General features: G+C 46.3%; 1 protein-coding gene across 1 annotated transcript in view; it reads right to left on the reverse strand.

Moving 5' to 3' along the window:
- The window catches only part of CASR (calcium sensing receptor), a 287,645-nt gene that overhangs the window by 51,393 nt on the left and 208,931 nt on the right, over positions 1-27,321 (reverse strand). Inside the window, exons 5-6 of the mRNA XM_086935635.1 lie at positions 24,031-24,261; positions 9,060-9,183 (exon numbers count right to left, since the gene is read on the reverse strand). Of these exons, the coding sequence (XP_086791761.1) occupies positions 9,060-9,183; positions 24,031-24,261 (355 nt within the window). The remainder of the gene's footprint in view (positions 1-9,059; positions 9,184-24,030; positions 24,262-27,321) is intronic.

The raw sequence follows: 27,321 nt of genomic DNA on the forward strand, positions 1-27,321 counted from the left end.
GAGGAAAGTAGAGACGATCGAGCATAGCGGTGCAGACGTGTACTCGTGACTGCTGAGGTGTGATTCCGAGACGAGCCAAGGCACAGACGAGAAGGGAACCTAGATGACTGCCCAACCCCGACTTCGTGTCCATAAGGTGACGTCAGCCCATATCTTATAGTGTGCACATTCTAACCTTGTACTTTTCTTTGCAGGATATATGTTATAGTATAGTGCTGTGTTTATAATCATTGTAATAAAATACCCCAGTTCTTAGTGAACCAACATTAAGCATGGGTGGAAAATCCGTTTCGCTCGCGGATTTTGCGGATTTTCGGTAAATTCGCAATCCGCGAGATTCGCGAATCTCCCGCAAAATCCGCAAATCCGCGAGCAGCGGATTTTATGGCTTGCTCGCACTGTTCGCGTGAGTTCGCGGCTTCCCAGTACAACTTCGCGCCCCGCGAATAAGCGCTAAATTGCAGAAATACGATCTTAGCAAAACTGAAACTACTTACCAGGTTCAAAAGTTCAGGCTCATCATTAGTAGCCATTTCCTGTAGTGCTTCCTGAGGGGCCCCTCCAGAGTTCAGTTGCCAGTTGCAACTATTATGTGACCCTGCTCTGACCTCAGAATAGTTACACATATGCCACAAAGGTCCTGAATTACAGCTAAGGGAGACAAGCAGGAGCCAGGCTGGAAGTTCAAATCCATTAATCAGCCCCTAATTCATTATTGTCAGTTGGGGCAGGGCAGGTGTTGTAACTAATTTTGCAACAATGAAAGCACTTAGCAACTGCAAAAGATCACTAATCAGGAAGCACTAAGGAAGCAGGTGCCAGCTAAAAAAATATTCTGTGACACATTAATCAGCCCCAAATTAATTCAGGTCACTTGAGGCAGGGAAGGTGTGCTTTGCTTTGCCACAATAATGTACACTGACTGGACAACCAGAGGGTGCTGTGATGAAACAGAGGGTGGCATGGGTGGGCCAGAGGGTGGCATGAGTAGTCAGAGAGTGGCAGTGGTGACAGAGAGTGGCAGTGATGAAGAAGAGTGTCCCAAACAGGCTGGACACGTAGAAACAACAAGTTCGCAAAACTTGCGACCCGACAGGTAAGTTCGCGTTTGCGAAATTGTACAAAACCCTCGCGAACTGGCAGAAACCCGCGCGAACACACAAAAAAAATCCGCAAATTCGCGAGAATTCGCGGATTTTGCGGATTGCGAGTTCGCAAATCCGCAAAATTCGCGAACGCGAGATTCGCAAAATTCGCCCATGCTTAACCAACATGTGCCTTGTATTCTTGTTCAATCAGGGTAACCTGGTCTTCTAGTCAGACATCGTTTTCATGAACGGATGTAAATCCCGGTCAGGTAAGAGGTGACTGAATAAGGAGGGAGAGAGGGACCATTTGATGCTGAGAGCAGAAGGTACATGATTCAATTTGGCAAGTTGTGCTAATTCATGTTATTGTAGTATCATCCCGAGTAGCCAATGAGAGATTCCTTTACAAGGTATTCATAGGAGAGTGATCGTCGTTGGTAAGCTGCGTTAATGAGAACACCAGGTGGGAGACTGGTGCGTAAATCCGCCGGATTGCGGATCGGGTGGTAAGTAAGCTAGCACTGGGAGGGAAACCAGTGTCTAGGTCCGCCGGATTGTGGACCGGATAAAAAGAGAGCACTGGGGCTGCAGCTCAGTGTGTATGGCACGCCGGATTGCGTGTCGAGTGAGCACTGAGGGTGATCAGTGTGTAATGGTACATAATCAGAACTGCCCCAGGGTAGATTAGTCTGGGCCTAAGTGGCCGTGAGACTAGCTGGTATGAATGGAATATTGTAGAAAACCTATGCATGTGTATTGCTATTTTCCCCATCCTTAGGTACGAGATGTACATACATATACATATACCCATTGTAAATACGTTCTAAGGAGGGAGGTGATTACGTTCCGACTGGGTTGGAGGGGCTCTCAGGAGCTGATCCCATCTAGTTCGAGAATCCGGTCGTTACAGTGCTGTATGTGGTGGACGACGGGCGGGAGCTCGGCAAGTTGCTCCCTACCTCGCCGCCATCTTAGCCACTCCCCAAAAGACATGACTTTAGAACTACATTAACCAACATATAACAAACATTTAAAAAGACATTTAAAAAGACATTTAAAGAAACATCTCAAGATTAGTAATGACAAACAGCCCACCGGTTCATACATTGAAAGCAACTCACATATGCAAAATACAACAGAAATAGACAATCAAACCCCAGTTGAATATAAAGGGACCCCACATGTAAAGTGCATATATCTAATACATAAATCTATTTACAGCTCACAAAAAAAGACCATGTAAATAACCTAAACTATCATGAAAAGTGCATATGTCTAACACATAAATCTATATACAGCTTCACAGAAAAAGACGGTTTAAATATCCTAAACTATCAATACTGTGGAACAGCACCCTATTCTTGCAGATGTGAAAACGGACAACTCTATGCGATAAAATGCAATATCCATTGCATAAAATCTAGTTCACCCTATATGTGGTCATGTAAAACCCCCTCTCTTTAAGGTCATAGCCTAGTTATAAACCAAGGAGTAGGCAGGAACCTATAAAAGAATTATCGAACTAAAATGGTAATCGATTTGTCAACTAGAGCAAGGGACTCCAGGTGAGTAAAAAACTAAAGGGAAGCACTACAAATGAGTAGAAAACAGCCAAATTGAAGAACTACAAGAGAATGGACAGGTCTCACCTCTTTTGAACAAGGCTGAACGGGGGCAATAACAGGTAATTAGAATCTAGTTGAACCTCAAATGAAAGAAATCACATCCGTAACAATATGTGTTGGGAAGTCTATGGTGAAAGAGAGAAGAATAAAGGCGATTTTAACACAGGTAGGCCGGTAATAATATCCAACTCTCAAAGTGCAATGGAATGTGTGCCCATGGCACCAATGAAATGCTGTGTATTTAACCACTAATAGGGGAAAGAGGCACAAAATAAACTAAATAGGTGTTATATATAAACCCACATCAGAACAGAAGAAGACTCACCTAGTACTTAAAGGGTCAAAGGAAGAAGAAAATCCAATAGGCGCGGTTCGGTAAAGCGACTATTTTCAAGTAACGAGATGCTGCATATACTGTTAAACGAGAAAGGACGAGTATTACCCCAAGCCCAAATGCAAATATGCATCTCAAAATGACAAGCCTCATGCCAGTATCTATCAAAAGCAAGAAAATGGCCTAGTCCCATCTAGCAACCTTTCCAAATGGGGAAACCTGGGAATGCACATTAAATTTAATGTGTAAGATAAGGTGGGAAAAAGAAATTCTCATAACACACCCGGACCTGCAAGACGAGAGAGTCCGCTATTCTTATAGTAACTGAGCAGAGAAATGGGAAGAAAACAGGCATAAACATAGTAAGGGGAAGACAGATTGGCCAAACTCCTACTGTGTTAAAAGAGCATCCCGATCCCCAGGGGCTGTCTCGGATACGAGACTATGATGTATGCCCGCAACCAGGCCCATACTGCATTAATAATCAAATACCGATCCCCAGGGGCTGTCTCAAATAGGGGACCATGACACATACCCACAACAGGGAAGAAAAGTCCGGGGTTGCTAAATACTAAAAATAGGGGCCTCTCCTCTCACCTAGTAAGAAAGTGTCTCATCCTTTGATGGCTTGATAACCGGCAGGGATACCCCAGGCTGGCTGGCACCATTTTTAAAGACCCCGCTGTGTAACATGACAGATGGCAGTCACGTGATCTGTAAAGAAAGACCCTGATGGAGTGTGCGTTTAGGAGCGGCCATCTTAGAATGGCAAAAATTCCTATTAAAAACGATGTTAAGTAGTTGTAAAAGAAAAAAAGCATATATGCCGTAAGTGTAGCTAACAGACTTAGACGACAGACAAGAACTTACGCCTACTGGCAGTCGACATATTTAAAGAAGGAGGATAACACCGTAAAAGTAGAAAGATGATGACGGTGTGAAGAAAAGCCCAGTTGGAGTGAGGGTCTAGCGGCCATCTTATAATGGCAAGAACTTCTATTGGAAACAGTCTTTTAATAGTTGTGAAAGAGAAAAAGCATGTATGCCATGGGTATAGGTCAAGAACTCAGGCGACAGGCAAGAACTGTCACCAGCTGGCAGTCAGCATAACAAAAGCCAGAGGATAACACCGCCGGACTAAAACTAAAAATCTGAAATGTAATCAGAACCCGGCTGCGGCCATCTTATAGTGGCAAAACGGACTGACCGAAAAGCATCATGGTCCACCGATAAATTGGAGGTCAAAAGGTCGCCATCTTGTAATGACAAGAATTCTATCAATCAGTAGCGGCCCCCAACTTTCCCCGAAGCGCCTTGAGACCCTCGCAGGTATGTAGTGCGCTTAACAAATGACTGATTGATTGATTTATTGACTGTGTATTGCGAAAAAATGGGAAAGTCTAAGTGCTATGATTAATTACTTGACCAACTCAGTCGGCAAAAAGAAACTTGCCCGTGCTGACAGTCAACATCATTTAAAGCCAGAGAAGAAAATGGTCAGGTTAAACAATTAACGGTCACAGAGTGAAGCCAAAAAACTACAGATTAGATAAAGCCATCTTTATAGTGGCAGAAAATAGGAAGTGGAGGGTAACACTCCTAGGCCATCTAATAAATGGCAAATATACAAAGAGTGCCTCAAGAAGTATATTTCCAAAATGTATATAGTTGTCTGTGATTATTCCTTTTGATATAACTAAAGGGCCGCCCTCAACAAGTGAGATATAGATGTAACATACAGTCACATGCGGGGAACTAATAATCCGGTTACATGATCATGTGTTAACACAGGAAATAATGAAGCTCCCTATCAGTGTTGTGTCCCTTTAATGTGACTTGGTGTCGACAAATCCATTTTGCCTCAGTTCTCGATTCCCACCTCTGTTTCCCACTGGTATGTGGTCAATTCCATGGAACCAGAAAGTATTGTTATTGGGATGTACCTCCCTATAGTGATCACTTAGGGGGTAACGACTGTCCTTATTGATTATCGCCCTTCGATGCTGGTTTTTAGTGAACGCAACGTACTACCTTCGTAAAAGTACCTGTTATTGCCCCCGTTCAGCCTTAAACAAAAGAGGTGAGACCTGTTCATTCCCTCGTAGTTCTTCAATTTGGATGTTTTCTACTCATTTGTTGTCCTTCCCTTTAGTTTTTTACTCACCTGGAGTCCCTTGCTCTAGTTGACAAATCGTTTACCATTTTAGTTTGTATAATTTTTTCTAGGATCCTACCTACTCCTTGGTTTATAACTAGGCAATGGCCTTAAAGAGAGGGGGTTATTTACATGACCACATATAGGGTGATCTAGATTTTATGCAATGGAAATTGAATTTTATCGCATAGAGTTGTCCATTTTCACATCTGCTAGAATAGGGTGCTATTCCACAGTATTGACAGTTTAGGATATTTAAACCGTCTTTCTCTGTAAAGCTGTATATAGATCTATGTATTAGACATATGCACTTTTCATGATAGTTTAGGATATTTACACTGTCTTTTTGTGTGAGCTGTAAATAGATTTATGTATTAGACATATGCACTTTAAACTTGGGGTCAATTTATATTCAACTGGGGTTTGATTGTCTATTTCTGTTGTATTTTGCATATATGAGTTGCTGTAAAGTATGAACCAGTGGGCCGTTTGTCATTACTAATCTTGAGATGTTTCTTTAAATGTCTTTTTAAATGTTTTTAAATGTTTGTTATATGTTGGTTAATGTAGTTCTAAAGTTATGTCTTGTCCATGAAATTACAGCCCTGACGAAGTTCCCTCTAGCAAAAATCTGGAACGAAACACGTTGGCTGTGTGCCAGTTTTAAAGATGAATTCAAATAAAAAGACGTAATTTCGGTACAGACTTTGATTCTTGACTTCACAATAAGTGCACCTTCCGGATTTTCTGGAACAATCACCAGTTCTTACTAGCCTGCTATTCTATCATAGTTGGGTGCTCCTGGCTACTTCAAAGTCTGGCAATATCTTACGAGCAATTACAAGACCCATAACACACACTTTTTTATATATGTGGATGAAACATCTTCATTCAATAACCCATTATTGATAGTTTTGATCCTCTGCTCATTGGCGTCATGGCCCCCGCTTCTGGTGCGTTCTGACTCCTGTCCAGAATGTGGCCAGTCTGGGACATTCCCAGATGGTATGTTTGAAAGCACCCACCTTTTCACAATCCTATACACAGAGCTCATCGCCAGCCTTTCTAAATGGTAAGAGATGGAGCTGGGTTTAATCTGTTCTTAATTTGTAACAGCGTAAGTGCGGGTGTTTGCGTCCTATGCTACTGAATGTCTGGATGGGAACACCAAGGTTGGGCTGACTTGATTACACCTGATGCTTCTTTCTGCCCCCACCAGACAATCTCTGCCTCTTTATCTCTTGCAGGTTATTTTTCATCACACCTTTCGTTTTTATTATCTTTGTCCTCCTCTGCCTATTCCCTATTTGTTTTTTTCTCTCTCTTGCCTTGGGTCAAAGAAAAAAACATACATTCTGATTCCCACCAATGAATGCAGGTAGTTCTGCACGTCCTTCATGTTGTCACAAGACCTCACTGAATTTTCAAGGCCTGTCAACTATGCAATGTTATATATTTGTGTATATAGACATTCATTACATGTATGAATTATTTATAGATTTCCCCCGACGAAGGGTGAAGTTTTACACCCAAACTGCATTGGGAGTGATGTTATCCACGCCTGAATTGTATATTTTTAGTTTTGGATATTCATGAATTTTCGCTAAAATCATCTCCTTGAATAAAGAAGGAATAAGAAGAACTTATGTGACATTGTCATGCTAATTTGTTCGATACAATTTGAAATGATCACGTTCTGTGCATAAATATGTGAACTGTTATAATAATTTTTTGTTGTAAATTGGTTTGACACTCAGATGAGTGCGTAAGGTAGTGCACGTTCTGTCTAAGACTGTTTGTCCTAGTTTTCTTTTTCACTGTTGAACAGGTTGTTGGGTGGAACCACCTCAGAAGGTGCACACCAAAGTTGAGGAATTATTGGAAATTATGCTTATAAAATGTAATAAGGCAACTCCAATGTTATCCTATAGGAGATATAGCCCTTGCACTAATGAAAAACGAATATAGGAGTTTTTCTCTACCAGGACATGTAAATCTTAAAGTACATGCCCTACTTTTTAAATACATTGCACTCTGCCCTCTGGGTTGTTCAGGGCCGACCCTAGGGATGATTTATATGCATTAAAAAGGAAGGCTTGGACCTGGCAAAAAGTTTATTTTGCCAGGCCAAAGTGACAGTTTAAACTGCTAATACCGGCTCTGCAGTGGCAGGCCTGAGACATGTTTAAAGGGCTACTTAAGTGGGTGGCACAACCAGTGCTGCAAGCCCACTAGTAGCATTTAATTTACATGCACTGGGCACATGTAGTGCCACTTTACTGGGGACGTACAAATACATCAAATATGCCAGTTGGGTGTAAGCCAATGCTACCATGTTTTAAGAAGAGAGAGCAAGAACTTTAGCACTGGCTAGCAGTGGTAAGGTGTGCAGAGTCCTGTGGCTGGCAAGAACTAATTCAGCAAAATAGTGGTAGTGGAGGGAAAAGTCTAAAAGTTTGTGGAGGAACCTGCAGAAAGGGCCAGGTCAAACAGGTATCCTAATATGAACCTCATCCCAACTTCTGGCTGTCTGGGACACCTCAATGCTTCTTCCCATTCAGAGTCTTAGACCAGCCCCAGGTCTGTTTCCCACATTGCCCTGAGTTTGCTAGTAGTATGTCTTATTAGTGATCTGCATTTCAGAAATGATATAAGTGCTACAGTTTTTTTAGTTAATCCATTGGATTGAAAATGTCAAAGGAGGTTGAACTCCTCTGAGCATCCCATTCCATCATTTCTAGCTTGTGAATGCCATTATAGAAGGAGGCTGACCAAATGGCAATCAGTCTTGGCCCTGCCCTAAATGGAGCAGTGTAAAAGAACTGGTAAACACTGTCCCCTGTTCCTCCAGTCCTTTAAATGTGTTTTAGATCTGACCTGTTGCACAAGCAGCATTAGGCCAGAAGAAAGTGAAAGGGCGGGCAGAGATCTACATCTTAGCCATGATTAGGCATTTACTATCTTTTTGTATGTGAGCATTCCCTTGGTGGAAAGGGGACAGAGAGAGATTGAAATGTACATGTTTGTGGTCATTCTCAAACTTTCAAGGCAAACCATGCTGTGGGACGTCCCCCCCGCCACTCAAGTGGGATTTATTACTGTGGTTTTCTCTGGACATGTGGTGAAGAAATCAACATAGTAAATATTTTTACATCTGCCAGGAACCATTTGTAAATTCCTGGCAAGCGCAAAATGATGTATGTTCAGCTTTAAACTTCCTTTAGGGCCACAAATGTCTTTTTGAATTGCTCCATTGTGTTTGTTAAGGGAAGGTTACCTAGCGTACTTGTGTATACAGTATACAGACACTTTAGTTTAATGCGTTACTTAATGCAGATCAATAAGTTGTGTTGTCACTATATTGACCAGCCGTATGGTACACAACACATTATGTAAGGTACAAAGAATACAATTGTTGGTAGAAGTCATATGAATGAATGCACATGCTACCCTGAATGTAAGTGTATGTATGTATGTATGTTCTTATATAGCGCTCGACTTACCCTAGGGCATCTCGGCACTTGCATTGGGAACCCGTCCTGGCTTTTCCCTGTGAGATAACCCATACTGGGCATCCCCAAGGTGAAAGCCAGGCATCCCGCCACAGGGGGGGCCGTTGTGGAGATTAAGCAAGCTTATTGCCCAGAGCTGCATAGTGTGAACTCGTGCTTAGAGTGGGCACCGAAGCGAGAATTATCGAGTCCGTGGACAATTGGGCTCAAGACCCTGCCGCGTCGGGAATCGAACCCTGGTCCCGGGTCTGACCTCTGCTTCAGGTTATGCCTCCTCTATCCAGTGAGCCACACTTCTCCAGTGATGCACATGGATTGTGTCTATCTACCCACTTTGTATATTACCTGTTTCATCGCTGTACTCGCCATCTGGGCAGGCAACGCACTCAAAGCAGCAGGTGGGTTCCCCTTCAATGATGCCTTTGCGCGTGCCCTCCTGACAGTCTTCGCTGCAGTTTGAGAAAGGTACCTGAAAAGAGAGAAGTCACTTTAGCATCAGAGGATACAGCTTAACAGTTTATTAAAGTGCTGGAAGTACAACCTCCTGAACAGGTAAAGGGTGCAATTGGGCAGGAGGCATTTCTTTACTAAAGACCATCAGTTATTCTTGTGCCTGAGGACTACCCAGCTGGGGCACGTAGAGCGTGAGGGTGGGAAAGAAACCTTGTCTGACCATAAAGATCATCAGCTATTCTAGTGCCTGAAGGATACCCAGCCTGGGCAGGTAGAGCACGGGCCAGGGAAGGAGACCTTATCTGATCATGAAGACCTTTACACACAAAAAAAGAAGGGGAGAGAGGTACTACTCCTTTTCCATCCTCCATGTAAATATAAAACTATAACCACAAAACGAGGAAAGGAGGGAGAGACAGGTGGCCGAAGACCTGTCTCTTCACAACATTTGTTGGAAAACGTAAGGCTTTTAAACAAAACTGCCTTCACCCACTAAGTAGTGACCTGCTTCATGATAGGGCTGCTACAAAATCCTTGCACTCACCAATGACTGGGATGGAGCAAAGGGAGGGGAAGGCAAAACAAACATAAATGTGTTGGGAACAGTGCAGTAAACAAGAGACAGTGGAGTGCCAAGTCTAAAAACGAACTCAGAGATATCTTATATCAAATTTTATTTCTAGGTTCCCTGGTTATGGTGAAAATGTAAAGAGGCGAAGAATGTCTAGGAGAAATTAGGATCCCCTTCTTCTCCTGTATTGCCTCTATGTCGACATGTTTCGACCGTCTTGGTCGTAGTCGATCCGGCCTTCCTCAGGACTAGCAAACCCTGGCATGTGACACTCCCTTTCCCGTTTAATTACCAAATCTTCAAGGAATGTGTGTGGTTTGATGTGATAAGTGAAATAACAAATAATGATATGGCTTGCCATTTTCTGTGTAGACACTTGTGTGTGTTACAAGTTTCATCTGTGTAGTTGTTCGCAATGGAGCGCAAGCGGGAGCATCCCTCAGTAGTAACACTTTCATTAGGGGCCGGATGCCACTTTAATCAGTGCCTCTTGCTGCTCTGTGTAGATCATGAAGACCATCACCTCTTCTAGTGCCTGACGAATACCCAGCCTGGGCAGGTAGAGCATGGTCCTGGGAAGGAGACCATGTCTGATCATGAAGACCATCAGCTATTCTAGTGCGTGAAGGATGCAGTAGACCAAAAGCCTACCATCCCTGGGCAATTCCAAGCCAAGTGATGGAAGACATCATCCCCACAGCCACAACGCGAGAACCTTGCGTCCGGCAGGAGACCCATTCAAGACATCGTAACAGGAGTATGGTTGCTACGATGGAGGTATTTTACATGCAAAAGGCGGAGGTGGTAGTTAGGGTAGAGCATGCTCATTCCATGGCAAAAATCTTTCAATTTTTCCCCTGTGAGGTCAATTCCAATGTCCCATGCCATCTCTCAAATGCTTGGGGCCTGACCACTGAGACCTTTTCTTGCATAGTCACATACACCAGGTGATCAGTTTCCAACGAAAGGGGATATGGAGGTCACTGTCCAAGACATGAAGGGCCTCAGATTTTCAAGAGAATCTTGGGTGTGCAGCCCCACAGGCACTCCATGATCTGTGGAAGAGAAACATAGCGGGCGTTGTCACCCTCCACCTCAGTATATGGCAGATATTGGGTGGGATGCAATGTGTGATGGGAGCATTCAGCCTGAGCGAAACAACAGTGCATGTCAGGAATACTTAGTCCATCTTGCTCAGGGGGGGCGTGAGGGTCTCCCTTCGAGAGTCTTGGCTGTCGGCGACACACTTCAAATGGATCATAAGGAAGCATGGACGGTTAAAGAAGGCTCCAGTGAAGGGCATAGCGATATTAGCAAAAACACAAACAGATTTGGGCAGGACCACCATTTTGGCAGTTGCCAGTATTCCAGCAAGGGACAGAGGCAGGCAAGTCCATGCAGATTTTTGCTCTTTCAGCCACTTTAAAGTCCTCACATAGTTCTCCCGCCACAGAAGTGTCAGATCCCTGCTGAGCTGAATCCCCAGATATCGAACGGTCTCACCCCCCCCCCCCCCCCCCCCCCCCCCCGTACTAAGATGAATTCCATTGGGAATCTCTTCACTGCATCGACCAGGGAAAGATTACTGATTTTGTCGAACTGAGATCCCGGTCAGTGCACCAAAGTGTATGAAGTCACGTAGTATGGAGCTAGGTTTTGAGCCAGGTCTCCGATATAGATGATAACATTGTCAGCATACATAGATACCACCAGTCTTTGGGTTAAGTAACTGAGGCCACGATCAGAATGATGTTGTTTAAGCGCGCAGCCAGAGGTTCCATAGCAATAGAATCTAGGACGGTGAAGAGTGGGCACCCCTGTCTCGTACCCCTGATGATCACTGTGAGGTCCAATACTTTACCACTGACAAGCAGCCAAGCCGTGGAGAGTGCGATCCACTTGAGGAAGGTTGAGCTTGAACCACGGTGCTGTAGTAGCGCAAACACGAATGCCCATTTCAATGAGACGAAGGCCCTTGTGACGTCTTTAAAAAAACGTCACCCCTTGTAGCTGTGGATCAAGGGCATGCAGCAAAGAGAAAAGGGTGCAATGGTTGTAGGAGGGGGAACGCCCTGGGCGTAGCACGACTGGTCAGGGCTGGCTATGGTAGGGGGCAGCAGCAGTAATCTTGTCACAAATATGTGCGCCAGGATTTTATTATCTATATTAAACACTAGCAGCCCATCCCGACGTTGTCCGGGAACTTACATGCCACAGAGCCCGTCAGTGTTCGCTCCCGCCCGTCCCGACGCTGTCCGGGCACTTACACGCCACACACCGCGTCAGTGTCCGTTCCCGCCAACTCCGCGACATGGTAGACCGCTATCCTGACGCCGATGCTGCAGGTGTGAGTATCAGACCGCACAAGCCCACAACGCTAAACGACACGCTCAAAACGCTATTCGCGACGTGATAGAACGATATCCTGACGCCGATGCTGCAGGCGTGAGTATCAGACCGCACACACCCACAACGCTAAACGAGACACGCAAAACGCTATTCGCACGCCGTATAATGTATTTTCACACGCCCACCTCTGAGCTGGTGCCACTCCTACGGACTACTTTGCCCCACAATGTTTTTTCCCCTTACAAAGTATATGTTGGGCTGCTGTATAGCCTATGTCCATCTACTGCAACTCCCCTTTACAATGCTGTATTGGGTGTTGTGATTGGTGCTGTACTTCTTGAGCTTACCTGCCTCAAAGTTTTCCGCTCTCTCTTTATAATAGTAGTATAGATAGATAGAAAGGGCGCAATAAGAATCACACAGGTTGCAAGGTTTACTAGGTTGATGCACAAAGTGGTACAAAAGGGGGTGGTGATAGACGGAGCATCTGAACCAATCAACCACTCACACCCAGCCAACAGATCTGGGTTAAATCCATCACTGTTCTTTAGCCCACTCTGCCACCCCAGTTCAGACATGGCCATATGCAAATCAGTCTGACCCTGTGCCTCATCGGAACAGTCCAGCCCGAACTGCCAAGACATGCCTTCCCTGGACTGGAAACAAGCTTCCTAGAACTGGTTTCTGGCATTTCAGCTGTCTTCAGCCCGGCTTGCTTGAATGCAGTGGCAAAGTGAGCAAGGGACTCACGTCTGAGGATACCCTGCCAACTTATGGCGAACAAAGCGGTACAAAAGGGGGTGGTGATAGACGGAGCATCTGAACCAATCAAACACTCACACCCAGTCAACAGATCTGGGTTTAATCCATCACCGTTCTTTAGTCCACTCTGCCACCCCAGTTCAGACATTGCCATATGCAAATCAGTCTGACCCTGTGCCTCATGGGAACAGTCCAGCCCGAACTGCCAAGCCATGCCTTCCCTGGACCGGAAACAAGCTTCCTAGGACCGGTTTCTGGCATTTCAGCTGTCTTCAGCCAGGCTTGCTTGAATCCAGTGGCAAAGTGAGCAAGGGACTTGCGTCTGAGCATACCCTGCCAACTTATGCCTAACAAAGCGTGCTCACTAAGCCACTGGAGTCAAGCTATCCTGGCTTAAGACGGTTGATAGCCAGAAACTGGTCCTAGGATGCTTGATTCCGGTCCAGGGAAGACATGGCTTGGCAGTTCGGGCTGGACTGTTCCCATGAGGCACAGGGTCAAGACTGATTTGCATATGGCCATGTCTGAACTGGGGTGGCTTGGTGAGCAAAATAACGATGGAATAAACCCAGATCTGTGACTGGGGGGTGAATGTTTTGCCATTGTGCAACATTCCGTCCACCATCTTGTGTGTTTTACTGTTCACCCTATGTGGGAAGGGTATGCCTAGACGTGGGTCCCGTGCTCACTAAGGGCCAGATGTAGGTAATCTCAATTTACCTGTTCTTAAATACCGAATCATACCGATTCGGTATTTAAGAATAGGTAAATGGTATTTAGGTAATTTTTCGTTAAAAATGACTGAATCAGTAAGTTTCGGTAATTACCGAATCGCTAAATACCGATTCGGTAAGAGGGGGAAACATTGAAGGGTGGCAGGGTGTCACTTTGACACTCTGTTGCACCCCCCTCAATTGTGTATGGGTGCACATGTGGCACACATACATGCCCTAAGGGCATGTATGTCTGCCACATCGCACTGTTGGAAAAGCAAAACAAATGCTTTTTCAAAGGTTTTCATTATTTACCACCAACTTGTAGTTGGTGGTAAATAACAAATCCTTAACTGAGGAATGCACCAACTTGAATGCTCCCTATATCCTGGATTCGGTAATTTACCAAATCGGTATGTTAAGTATTCAGTATTTTACTGAATCCTTAAATTACCGATTCGGTAAAATACTGAATCCTAAAAAAATGCCACCTATATCTAAAAAGCCCAATACCGGTCGGTAACGGCCGAAATTCGGTAATTTCGGCCGTTACCGACCGGTATTGGGCGACCTACATCTTGCCCTAAGCCACTGAGGTCAAGCTATCCTGGCTGAAGACGGCTGATAGCCAGAAACCGGTCCTAGGATGCTTGATTCCGGTCCAGGGAAGACATGGCTTGGCAGTTCGGGCTGGACTTTTCCCATGAGGCACAGGGTCAAGACTGATTTGCATATGGCCATGTCTGAACTGGGGTGGCTTGGTGAGCAAAATAACGATGGATTAAACCCAGATCTGTGACTGGGGGTGAATGTTTTGGCATTGTGCAACATTCCGTCCATCATCTTGTGTGTTTTGCTGTTCACCCTAAGTGGGAAGGTATGCCCAGACGTGGGTCCCGTGCTCACTAAGCCACTGGAGTAAAGCTATCCTGGCTGATAGCCAGAAACCGGTCCTAGGATGCTTAATTCCGGTCCAGGGAAGGCAAGGCTTGGCAGTTCGGGCTGGACTGTTCCCATGAGGCACAGGGTCAAGACTGATTTGCATATGGCCATGTCTGAACTGGGGTGGCTTGGTGAGCACAATAACGATGGATTAAACCCAGATCTGTGACTGGGGTGAATGTTTTGCCATTGTGCAACATTCCGTCCATCATCTTGTGTGTTTTGCTATTCACCCTATGTGGGAAGGGTATGCCCAGACGTGGGTCCCGTGCTCACTAAGCCACTGGAGTCAAGCTATCCTGGCTGTAGGTATCTGATAGCCAGAAACCGGTCCTAGGATGCTTGATTCCGGTCCAGGGAAGACATGGCTTGGCAGTTCAGGCTGGACTATTCTCATGAGGCACAGAGTCAAGACTGATTTGCATATGGCCATGTCTGAACAGGGGTGGCTTGGTGAGCAAAATAACGATGGATTAAACCCAGATCTGTGGCTGGGGGTGAATGTTTTGCCATTGTGCAACATTCCGTCCATCATCTTGTGTGTTTTGCTTGTCACCCTCTGTGGGAAGGGTATGCCCAGACGTGGAAGCTATCCTAGCTGAAGACGACTGATAGCCAGAAACCGGTCCTAGGAAGCTTGTTTCCGGTCCAGGGAAGACATGGCTTGGAAGTTCGGGCTGGACTGTTCTCATGAGGCACAGGGTCAAGACTGATTTGCATATGGCCATATCTGAACTGGGGTGGCTTGGTGAGCAAAATAAAGATGGATTAAACCCAGATCTGTGACTGGGGGTGAATGTTTTGCCATTGTGCAACATTCCGTCCATCATCTTGTGTGTTTTGCTGTTCACCCTATGTGGGAAGGGTATGCCCAGACGTGGGTACCGTGCTCACTAAGCCACTGGAGTCAAGCTAGCATGGCTGAAGACGGCTGATAGCCAGAAACCGGTCCTAGGATGCTTAATTCCGGTCCAGGGAAGACATGGCTTGGCAGTTCGGGCTGGACTGTTCACATGAGGCACAGGGTCAAGACTGATTTGCATATGGCCATGTCTGAACTGAGGTTTTTTGGTGAGCAAAATAACGATGGATTAAACCCAGATCTGTGACTGGGGGTGAATGTTTTGCCATTGTGCAACATTCCGTCCATCATCTTGTGTGTTTTGCTGTTCACCCTATGTGGGAAGGGTATGTCCAGACGTGGAAGCTATCCTAGCTGAAGAATCTGATAGCCAGAAACCGGTCCTAGGAAGCTTGATTCCGGTCTAGGGAAAACATGGCTTGGCAGTTCGGGCTGTACTGTTCCCATGAGGCATAGGGTCAAGACTGATTTGCATACGGCCATGTCTGAACTGGGGTGGCTTGGTGAGCAAAATAACGATGGATTAAACCCAGATCCGTGACTGAGGGTGAATGTTTTGCCATTGTACAACATACCGTCCATCATCTTGTGTGTTTTGCTGTTCACCCTATGTGGGAAGGGTATGCCCAGACATGGGTACCGTGCTCACTAAGCCACTGGAGTCAAGCTATCCTGGCTGAAGACGGCTGATAGCCAGAAACCGGTCCTAGGATGCTTGATTCCGGTCCAGGGAAGACATGGCTTGGCAGTTTGGGCTGGACTGTTCCTATGAGGCACAGGGTCAAGACTGATTTGCATATGACCATGTCTGAACTGGGGTGGCTTGGTGAGCAAAATAACGATGGATTAAACCCAGATCTGTGACTGGGGGTGAATGTTTTGCCATTGTGCAACATTCCATCCATCATCTTGTGTGTTTTGCTGTTCACCCTATGTGGGAAGGGTATGCCCAGACGTGGGTCCGTGCTCACTAAGCCACTGGAGTCAAGCTGTCCGGGCTGAAGACGGCTGATAGCCAGAAACAGGTCCTAGGATGCTTAATTCCGGTCCAGGGAAGACATGGCTTGGCAGTTCGGGCTGGACTGTTCCCATGAGGCACAGGGTCAAGACTGATTTGCATATGGCCATGTCTGAACTGGGGTGGCTTGGTGAGAAAAATAACAATGGATTAAACCCAGATCTGTGACTGGGGGTGATTGTTTTGCCATTGTGCAACATTCCGTCCCTCACCTTGTGTGTTTTGCTGATGCACAAAGCAGCACACATAGAAGTTACAAATATCCATTAAAGATTGTTTATGTGCAGAAAGGGACACCTTCCTGCACACAAACAAGCATTCCTCACAACACAGGCACCCTTGCACTATGTTGCAAGGGTGCACATCTGACGCCTCAGGATAGTGCACATCTGACGCCTCCAAATAGCGAAGCTCCAGATTGCAAATCTTACATTCCAGCATCTGTAGCCACCTGTGCAGATCGCAGAGCATGCCTGAGTGTTTTTATACACAAATGCCCCACATATCAGCTTTAAATGCATCCCAAAGGAGGGCAGGGGAATTTACAGTTCGGATATTGTGTGTGAAGAATTTAACTATTAGTACCATGTACCTCAGTCCTAAATGGAGGGCCTTGCAGTGCGTGTTTATATAGTCTCCAAGTGAAGGCGCATCTAGTCAAGCCAAATGAGAAAAGGGAAAGGGCCACCGGCTCGTATTCAGAAAATGTGCGTGATAAGTGTTCAGCACTCTTGGTTTATCCTGGATGTCTCTAGTAACCAGCCAGTAGTCAAGGTATCATCAATTGCAAGTGAGTGTGGGCCCATCAGAAATCAACCAGAGCATGGCCAGTGAGGAGGGACTGCCGATAGGCTGTAGCTCAGGCATGTGGTCAGACATTGGATGGGGATTTGTCTAGATGAGGGTCCAGTACCACATTAAAGCCACCCCCAAATCACTGTAGCATGGCCCAAGGCCACAATCTGATCCCACAAATAAATAAGAACTCAGGGGACTTCACACTGGAGCCATAAGCACATACAAGGGTGAGATTCATGCCCAATAGAAGGCTATAGGCAAGGACATAATGCCCGTCAGTGTCTAAAGTACTTTCAGCATCCACCACTGGACTCCCTGTCGTATAAGAACTGTTGTTCCCCACGCATAGGCGAGTAGGTAGACACATAGGTCTCCCATATCCGCTAGCCCACTTACAGGCAGGGCTGGGTATGCGTCCTGAGATGGAGTTCCTGCAGCATCACAACTTCCACAGCCTGTCAGTGGAGGCATGCAGCCATTTGCTGAACTTTACAGGAGTCATTCAGGCCACATACATTCCAGGATATGAGAGCGATAGCTCTCACGGCGGACATCTTTGTGGCATGCCCTGAATGTCAGATCTCACCAGACTCTCCACCCTGTGGGTGTGTCATGAGAAGTCTAGTTGAGCACACCAGAGTAATCACTAAATTGCGCAGTTAATAACAGTATGTGGGACCAGGCAAACAATATAAGATAACCCAACGTCCTCTTACTTTCCCTCCCACTTCAACTACCCCAAACAGTTGAACAGTGTATCCGACTCACAGTGCACAAGAGCAAAACAGAATCTGGGGTATCATGGTAAGGTGGGCATTCTCCCTATCCTCTGAGTGGGTAGGTGGCCAGACATAACAATGTCGTAGGACAGTAGAGCATGAGCATCAGTCATTGTTGTGGAGGCAACTGTTCATGTCATGTCATTAACATCTTTTGTGACCTTTTCCCTCCTGAGGCGGATGCCGGGAGGTCTCGCTCTCTTCTTTCCTCATTTAATAATTTGTGTTTGACACTTTTAACTTGCTGCCTCTTGCGCTTGATTGAGAAGCGCCAGAGACATTTTAATGTTTGTGTTCCTCTGCGCTTGATTTATAGGCGCTAGAGATTAGGGACCAGAGACTTCCACAGCGCTTCGCTGTTACTTCCCCCCTCCCCTACCCCCGGACCACCCTCGGCCGAGCATCGACGCCGAGGGCTGTGATCTGGCTTTGGCGGCCATAATGGGTGTGGACCACGCCGTTCACGCGCTCTAGCAGCGCTATAAGAAGGTAGTTGAGACATCGCCTAGGGATTAACATCTTTTGTGACCTTTTCCCTCCTGAGGCGGAAGCCGGGAGGTCTCGCTCTCTTCTTTCCTCATTTAATAATTTGTGTTTGACACTTTTAACTTGCTGCCTCTTGCGCTTGATTGAGAAGCGCCAGAGACATTTTAATGTTTGTGTTCCTCTGCGCTTGATTTATAGGCGCTAGAGATTAGGGACCCAAGACTTCCACAGCGCTCCTTAGCGCTTCGCTGTTACTTCCCCCCCTCCCCTACCCCCGGACCGCCCTCGCCCGAGCATCGACGCCGAGGGCTGGGATCTGGCTTTGGCGGCCATAATGGGTGTGGACCACGCCGTTCACGCGCTCTAACAGCGCTATAAGAAGGTAGTTGAGACATCGCCTAGGGATTAACATCTTTTGTGACCTTTTCCCTCCTGAGGCGGATGCCGGGAGGTCTCTCTCTCTTCTTTCCTCATTTAATAATTTGTGTTTGACACTTTTAACTTGCTGCCTCTTGCGCTTGATTGAGAAGCGCCAGAGACATTTTAATGTTTGTGTTCCTCTGCGCTTGATTTATAGGCGCTAGAGATTAGAGACCCGAGACTTCCACAGCGCTCCTTAGCGCTTTGCTGTTACTTCCCCCCTCCCCTACCCCCGGACCGCCATCGGCCGAGCATCGACGCCGAGGGCTGGGATCTGGCTTTGGCGCCCATATTGGGTGTGGGCCACGCCATTCACGCGCTCTAGCAGCGCTATAAAAAGAACGTCCACGACTCCGCGCAGCGGACACGTACAGTGGACGCACCGGATCTGCGCCGGAGTCGTGCCAGAGTCCTGCCCGTCTGCGCTCATCAGCGTCCCGGAGGCGCCTGGAGTGGCAGGCGAGACTCGACCATTGGTTTAGCGTTCTTCCTTCCTGGTGCTGCCATGATTTGTTATTCGCCCCAGGAGCTCCGCTCATTTCAAAAAGCCTCCTGTGCCTGTCATAGGGTCTTTCATGGGCGGTATAAGGGCAAGCGGAAATGTCCGGGTTGCGGCTGGTCTCTGGCCAGTGCCCCCCCTCCATATCAACTAGGGAGCTGGGTGGAGAAAAACACCTCTGCCTGCTTCTAAATACCAGATCTGTTCGTAGGCACCCCCAGGATATCTTCGATCTCCTTGTTACTGAAAAACCAGCATGTCTGATGCTGACAGAGACCTGGTTAGGCGAGTTATCCAATCCCGATATTGTTACAGCAATACCCCCAGGATATAACATTTTTAGGCAAGATAGATTGAAAGGAAGGGGTGGGGGTGTAGCACTCGTGGTTAATGAATCCTTTGCATGTTCCATCATTCCTATGGATTATTATTATTATTATTATTATTATATTCTTATATAGCGCCAGATTCGACCCCCGAAGGGGTATCTCCGTGCTTGCCTTGGGAACCCGTCCTGGCTTTTCCCTGTGAGATAGCCCCTACAGGGCATCCCCAAGGTGAAAGCCAGGCATCCCGCCGCAGGGGGGCCGTTGTGGAGATTAAGCAAGCTTAATGCCCAGAGTTGCAGAGTGTGAACCCATGATTAGGTCAGGCACCGAAGCGAGAATTATCGAGTCCATGGACATTTGAGCTCAAGACCCTGCCGCGTCGGGAATTGAACCCTGGTCCCGGGTCTGACCTCTGCTTCAGGGTCTGCCATGTCATCACGGGCTCTGAATCCCTTGCCTTTCCATATCACTGACACCTCAACAATCTTTTAAAGGGCTCCTAGTTTACAGGCCTCCTGGTCCTGTAGGGTCCTTCTTTGAGGAGCTCCAGTCGATAATTTCGACGCTGATTCTCAGAGCAGAACACTGTGTCCTCGCCGGTGATTTGAATTTCCATATGGAGGAGAGCTCTGACCCGGATACAATGAAATTGATGGACATCATGACACCCTGAGCCGCCCTTGCTCCATGGAGAACAGGGTGGTTAATCAGTCCCCGAAAAGGGAACGAAGAAGGGTCTCAACATAGGGGGATATTATCAAGGACCAGTGTTAAAATTATCGCAGTTTTATCGGCAGGAAACTGCTGATAAAACGGCAATAATGGGCTTGATAATACGCCCTTGTTAATTCCCATAGAAGCCCATGTTAACATCAGAACATGGGCTTCTATGGGAATTAACAAGGGCATATTATCAAGCCCATTATCGGCGTTTTATCGGCAGTTTCCTGCCGATAAAACGGCGATCATTTTAACACCTGTCCTTGATAATATGCCCCATAGTCCTTGACAGTGGACATGGCGGTGGATTCAGATAGACCCAAAATTCTAACATTGTTTTTCCTCAAGCGCGCCTCTCGATCTGTGTTCTTGCCTTTTATAAGGGCAAGAACTTTTTGAATCTGCAGGAGCCATTTGGTATTCACCAGAGCTTCATCTTTCAAGTTGGACACCTACTGTTCTAGTAGAGACACTCTGTCATCATGTTTATCAAGTCAGCTGCCCATGCGATCCAATTTGTTAGTGAGTGTATCAATTTTGGAGTCGATCATTTGTAAAGTGATGTGGACATCAGTTATGAGGTCTTTGATGGCCATGCCCTCATCACAGTCATCACAAATTCCGGCAGCTACATGTTTGTCATTAGCATTTCTACAGGGTTGTTTAGGGAACCTTTTTTGTCAAATACCAGTTTAGTTTGGTGTCTGTCCATCTTCCCCATTGCAAGTGAGCCACCACTTGGGGGCAGGTTTTCAAGCTCCTAGAAACTCTTGCTCCAACTCTCACAGAGCGGGCAACACCACCAAGCAAATTCAGGTCCCACTTCTCCCCGGTCCCCCAGGGGAACACAAACAGGCCGAGGTGCAGATGGCAATATGGGGGTCATCCAGATTGACACATCTCTCTGGTAGTTGCCGGCACTACTGCTCAACCGTCACAGGCCACGTATAGTCAGGGTGTGCTCAGGACCACCAGTGATACCTGTTGGTGCAGGGAGGATAGTACCAGGAGGATGTTATGTTATGTTATACTGTATTTGTATAGCCCAAGTACACCAATACCATTTCTTGGAGTAGGGGTAAATAAAGGCAACATCTAACCATGATTTAAGCAATATGCTTGTGTGAATAGCCAAGTTTTCAAGAGCTTCCTGAAGGTCATGTAATTTGCTGCTGATCTAATTTCTTGCCCCTCCCAGCCTCTTTTGCTTGAATCTCGGTACCATTAAGAGGTATATTTGGACCGATCTGAGATGTTATGTTATACTGTATTTGTATGTCCCAAGTAAACCAATAAGATTTCTTAGAGCAGGGGTAAAGAAAGGCAACATCTAACCAGGATTTAAGCAATATGGTTTGCTATCTGTCCATCTTCCCCATTGCAAATGAGCCACCACTTGGGGGCAGGTTTTCAAGCTCCTAAAAACTCTTGCCCCCAACTCTCACAGAGTGGGCAACACCACCAAGCAAATTCAGGACCCACTTCTCCCCGGTCCCCCAGGGGAACACAAACAGGCCGAGGTGCAGATGGCAATATGGGGGTCATCCAGATTGACACATCTCTCTGGTAGTTGCCGGCACTACTGCTCAACCGTCACAGGCCAGGTATAGTCAGGGTGTTCTCAGGACCACCAGTGATACCTGCTGGTGCAGGGAGGATAGTACCAGGAGGATGTTATGTTATGTTATACTGTATTTGTATAGCCCAAGTACACCAATAAGATTTCTTGGAGCAGGGGTGAAGAAAGGCAACATCTAACCAGGATTTAAGAAATATGCTTGTTTGAATAGCTAAGTTTTCAAGAGCTTCCTGAAGGTCATGTAATTTGCTGTTAATCTAATTTCTTGCCCCTCCCAGCCTCTTTTACTTGAATCTTGGTACCATTAAGAGGTTCATTTGGACCGATCGGAGATTGCTTCTTTGGGGTATAGCACTGGATTATTGAGGATATAAATTTCGGCCTTTTATTGTGAAGTGACATAAAAATAATGCAACCTGTTTTGAAGATGGTTCGTTGAGCTACCAGAAGCCAGTGGAGTTTCTTCATCAGTGGTTTAATATGACAGTGTCTGGGTTGTTGAAAGACCAGTCTTGCCTCTTGATAGCAGCAAGGTAGGTGCCACACATCCACAGGCTCGCGGTCTAGTCCTCGGGACCCCGGGTGTGGCACAGACACAGCCGGCTGATGTGAGCTCTGTGATCTTCACACAGGAGAGGGAGCAGAGGAGTGTCACTTCATGTCAGCACTATGAGCCACCCTGCATGGGCATCACAGGGGGTAGCGGCCGCACAGGTGTGATCTCCAGGCTGCAGCAGTGTTCCACAATCAGGCGTGGCAAGGCAACAGGGCAGTTTGGTTTTAGCCGGTCCCGGGGTAGCTCTCCACAAGGCCGCAGGCAGGCCGCCATCATGGGCCTGAGGCTTGGACCTCCTGAGACACGGGCGCCTCTGTCCTTTGCAGCCAGCAGATGGGGCGGTGGATAGAAGTGGCCACATCCCCAACAGCAGGCAATGTGGTCCCACTAGCACAGACGCGGCTGCAGCAATAGCAGGCTTTCCTTCACCTGACCTCTCAGCACACCGCCTCCCATGATCGGTGCAGGCCCATGGTGCTCGGCGCCACAGTAGGCCCCGCCTTCCATGGCCTTCAGCGGTTCTCTTTCAGTGCTGCAAACTCGCTCCGGCATTGCACCGGTACTCTATAGGAAAGTGCCCGTCACTGAACTCTTGATGTCAGCCCAGCCGGATAGAAACTGTCCTCCTCCTTATATGGTGTGCTGAGGTCAGTGCAGACCACAGTACCACTCAAAAATTATGCGGTAGAAAGTGAACCCTTGACCAGGGGAGAGACACGCGTGAAGACAGTAAGGAGGATCTCAGTGAGACAATGCACTATGTGAGGATGCGTGCAGGTATGACATGTGGAATTGTGGGTCAAAAGATCAGCGAAAGGTGGCCAAAGGAGGCTTTCCAAGATCTCAGGTCCAGGCCGTCCACAAGCATGGTGTGTTAGAATAGACAAGTGCTTGGGTAGGAAAGTATGCCTATGGAGTTCAGCCTTGTACAATTAGTCAATTATATTAAGGGGATAAGTTAGTTGCAAATTACATCTCCCCCGAGGGATATTTCCAACGTAAATAAAGGCACCTACACCTGAGGTATTGGAGCGAAAAGAGGTCCTTGGGCCTGGGTAGCTGCATGATCAATTGATCCATTGTCCTACTGACATTGCGATGTGCATTTATCCGCGATAGCATATTTCAGAACGTGGTGTAGTCTTGCAAGGGGTTATAGTGGCAGAATTAAAGTTTGTTAATGAATGGCAGCACCTCTCTCCAGTCTGGTAAAGTATAAACCTACAACATAAAAACAATTTCCACTGTCTCAATGTTTTATTCTATCTGCCAAGCGGCAGTCGTGGGCACCACAGTCGTGCCGCATGACGGCACACAAGATGATCAGTATGGCTTGGCATTTGTGCATAAACTCATTAGAGGTTTGAATGGTCATGTGCAAAAGTGAGGCTACATCTAAGGTGCCCACTTGGCATGCCTGACCATACGTAAAGCGGTTGTCTGGCCCACCAGATTGAATAAGGGTCGCGCACCCACCCACCTCAGTGGAGAAGCCGCTCCAGAGGATCTTGTCCTCGCGGATAAACAGCCTTTCTCCTTTCTTGGCGTAAACGTTGTAATGACCAATTTCCTCAAAGACAATGGAGCCATCTTCAGGGGACTGGTGCCAGTTGATTATTGAGTAGTTTCCAATCAAGTCTCCAAACTCATCAAAGTCCACTCGTTCCCCCATGTTGTTGGTGAAGTTCAGGTGCCGGAGATGCTTCAAGACCTGTAGAGAGGGAGATTTAAGGGAGAAAAGAAGACAAAATAAGCAGGGATTCACTTTCACTATTTCATTTCCATCTTTGTCTAATTTTCAATTACACTTATTACAATTTGACATTTTTAGAAGCTTTGAATGCATTAGAAAAATGTATGCTTTTATACAAATTCTGCAGCACAAATTTCGAAATTTTGAGACACACTTCTGAAATCTCCACAGGAATTTCAAGAAGAGGCACAGAACATTCAATCAAATTTTAGGTTTACACCTGTAGCTAGTCAGAATAAAGGTGAGGGACACCCTTGGCCTCACACTCCAAATGTATAAATATCCCAGCCACAAATGCCTCTAGGCCTTAACAGGGATGCACGGGTGAGCATCTGAGAAGCATCGAAGAGAGGTCCAAGCACTCCCTGCTGCCTATCTCTTTCTTCAGAGACTGGAGTGAGAATCATCCCCTCAGCCGCGCAGCTATCGATTCTGGGAGCTCTGGTATCGCTCAGGCAGGGACAATGTCACTCATCACAAGTTGGGCCCTGAGAATCCACACAGGGTGCGACTGCCCTAAAAGGAGGGCCACTGGAATTATGCGATTGTGCGGCTGAGGAGACTTTCGCATAATTATGGATTTGCCGCATTTGCCACATAATCCATCATCTGCTGCATAATTTGCAGAGTTTAGCTCAAATGGTTCAACAGCTACAAAAAATGCAGCGACACATGGTGCTGCGCACTGAAAGGCCCATTTGCAAAGCTGGACTGGTCACCTTTCAGTTGCTTACTGCTATATTTGGATATTAAAATGGTACTAATGAGGGGCAACCAATGCACAGACTACGGGCCCGATTCACAGAATGAAATTAAGACTCAATCCTAAACTTACTACTATTTTGGTATCCACAGAATGCACTCACTACTTTTGGTATTCACAGAAGTTAGGATTTTGTCTTATGTTTGTCTTAAGACAAACTTAAGACAAACTTAAGACAGACTTAAGACAAAATCCTAACTTCTGTGAATACCAAAAGTAGTAAGTTCATTCTGTGAATGCCAAAAGTAGTAAGTGCATTCTGTGAATACCAAAATAGTAGTAAGTTTAGGATTGAGTCTTAAGTTCATTCTGTGAATCGCGCCCAGTGTTACCAAGTTTAGAAATGACAAAATAATGAAGTCTTACCATTACAAAATATGCCACCTTATGCTGCATAATTTGCCTTTTTGGACGCATTACTCAACTTTAACCAAAAGGCAGGCCGGTCTGACAGATCAGTGTGTGGGCCGGTTTTTTAGCAGTGTGTGGGGCGGTTTTCACTGTTTATTTCAGTGATATCACCACTTTTTTACCTAATTACTTCGCTAACGGAGGTCACTTTTATTTTGGTACCCGGACCTATTTTTTTGTCCATGTTTGTGTGATACAGAGGAAAGTGAGGGGGTGAAACCTTGTGCTCCAGAGATGCACATGAAGGGTTTGCCTTACAGATTCAGAGAGACATTTACCTGTTCTCTCCGGGAAAAGTTCTGTGCAGGATGCGGGCAATCAGCTGAGGTGAGGACTAAGAAAGAATGAATTCATCAAGCAGAGGAATTGAATTCGATTACATAAGGCCACGCCCTTAGTTACACAGGCCACATAGGGCTCTCACTTTTAAGGCCACGCCACAATTACTTGCTTTGACTCCTCGTCAGGGATAGTAAACACTATATAAATGCACTTTCTATGACAATTACAGTCCCTTCAAAAGTTTGAAATTACAGATAGTTGTAGTAGCTGCCACTTGACGCCAGGTGGCAATAGAGACCGAAAGATAAAAGGAAATGACCCTAAACTACGAGATTGCAAGTGGTGCCTATTGAGGGCAATTTAAATTAAAAACGCGCAGGAAAACTGATAGAAATGTTTCATGCACTTTATAGAGCACTGCTAAATTTACGGCTAAGATTCCACCAGTATTGTTTCCTGAAAGGTGTCTCCTATTCTGTAGAAACGAGAGAAATCACAGCAAGCCGTAAATAACCCCATAACACCTGTTTCCATCGAGTTCCATACAAAGTGTTAATTAATAGCAAAAATACAGCAGCGCCTTGCATGCTTGGGGAGTTTAAACGCTCCTTTTTTGCGTTCTGGGACTTCTATTCCTGTTTATCCCATTATAAAATAAGGACTACAAATCCCAGAAGCCTAGGCGAGAGTATGAATTGGCTGCTCATGGACGGCCATTGTACATTGGAGAGATCTAAAGTTGACTTGTGGACCAGACGGGTACAGGAGGCAACTGACCTGCCAACTTGTCCCAGAAACCCTTTCCCCAACCCTACGCCGCTGCCATGAGGAATGACATCATAACCCTTTGGCCTGAAGACGCCATCACAGGAAATCACTTTTCAGAGCAGTAAGTGACTTCCAAAGACTTGTTGGAGATCTCGTCTTCTAATGGGGCCCCACAGGTTCAATCTGCAGGTTCCCCAAAAGCAGCAGCAGATGATGGTGTGAAATGCACAGGCTGTGTGTTTTCAGTAGGGGTGGGACGAATTTGGGTAATCGCGTTACGCAAATCTCTGCAAAATGGTAAAAAATCTCTGCGAACACGCAGAAATTCCGTAAACACGCAGAACTGCTTGTTGGCAATGCTTTTTTACGGTTCGCAATCGCTGTTTGCGTGCTCGGGAAGAAATATCTTGCGAACACGCATTTGAGAATGGGAACAAGCAAAAATTTGGCAAAGTCGCGGAACACAGCTTTTTGGGCAATTTCGCATTCTCCGAGGAACGCGAAATTACCCAAATTCTGCAGGTTCTGCGAGCAGAACGGAATTTACCGCCAAGGCCTAGTTTTCAGTAGCCCGCCTCTTAAATCCGTAGGGTGGGTAAGTGTGTTACCATTTGAGTTAACAGCAATTTGGGAGGCCCTAGCAGTGACAGGGGCATTGGCAGTGAGGGTGGAGGTGGTAAACTAAACAACCCCATTAAAATACCCCACTCGCACTCTCCCAAGTTTACTCTCTCTATCTTTAGAGTTTTTTACAGGGACACAAGAGCAAAATAAGCAAGTTCAGTTGTGAGTCC

This window comes from Lissotriton vulgaris, chromosome 8 (genome assembly GCF_964263255.1).
Source record: "Lissotriton vulgaris chromosome 8, aLisVul1.2, whole genome shotgun sequence".
Taxonomy (NCBI): domain Eukaryota; kingdom Metazoa; phylum Chordata; class Amphibia; order Caudata; family Salamandridae; genus Lissotriton; species Lissotriton vulgaris.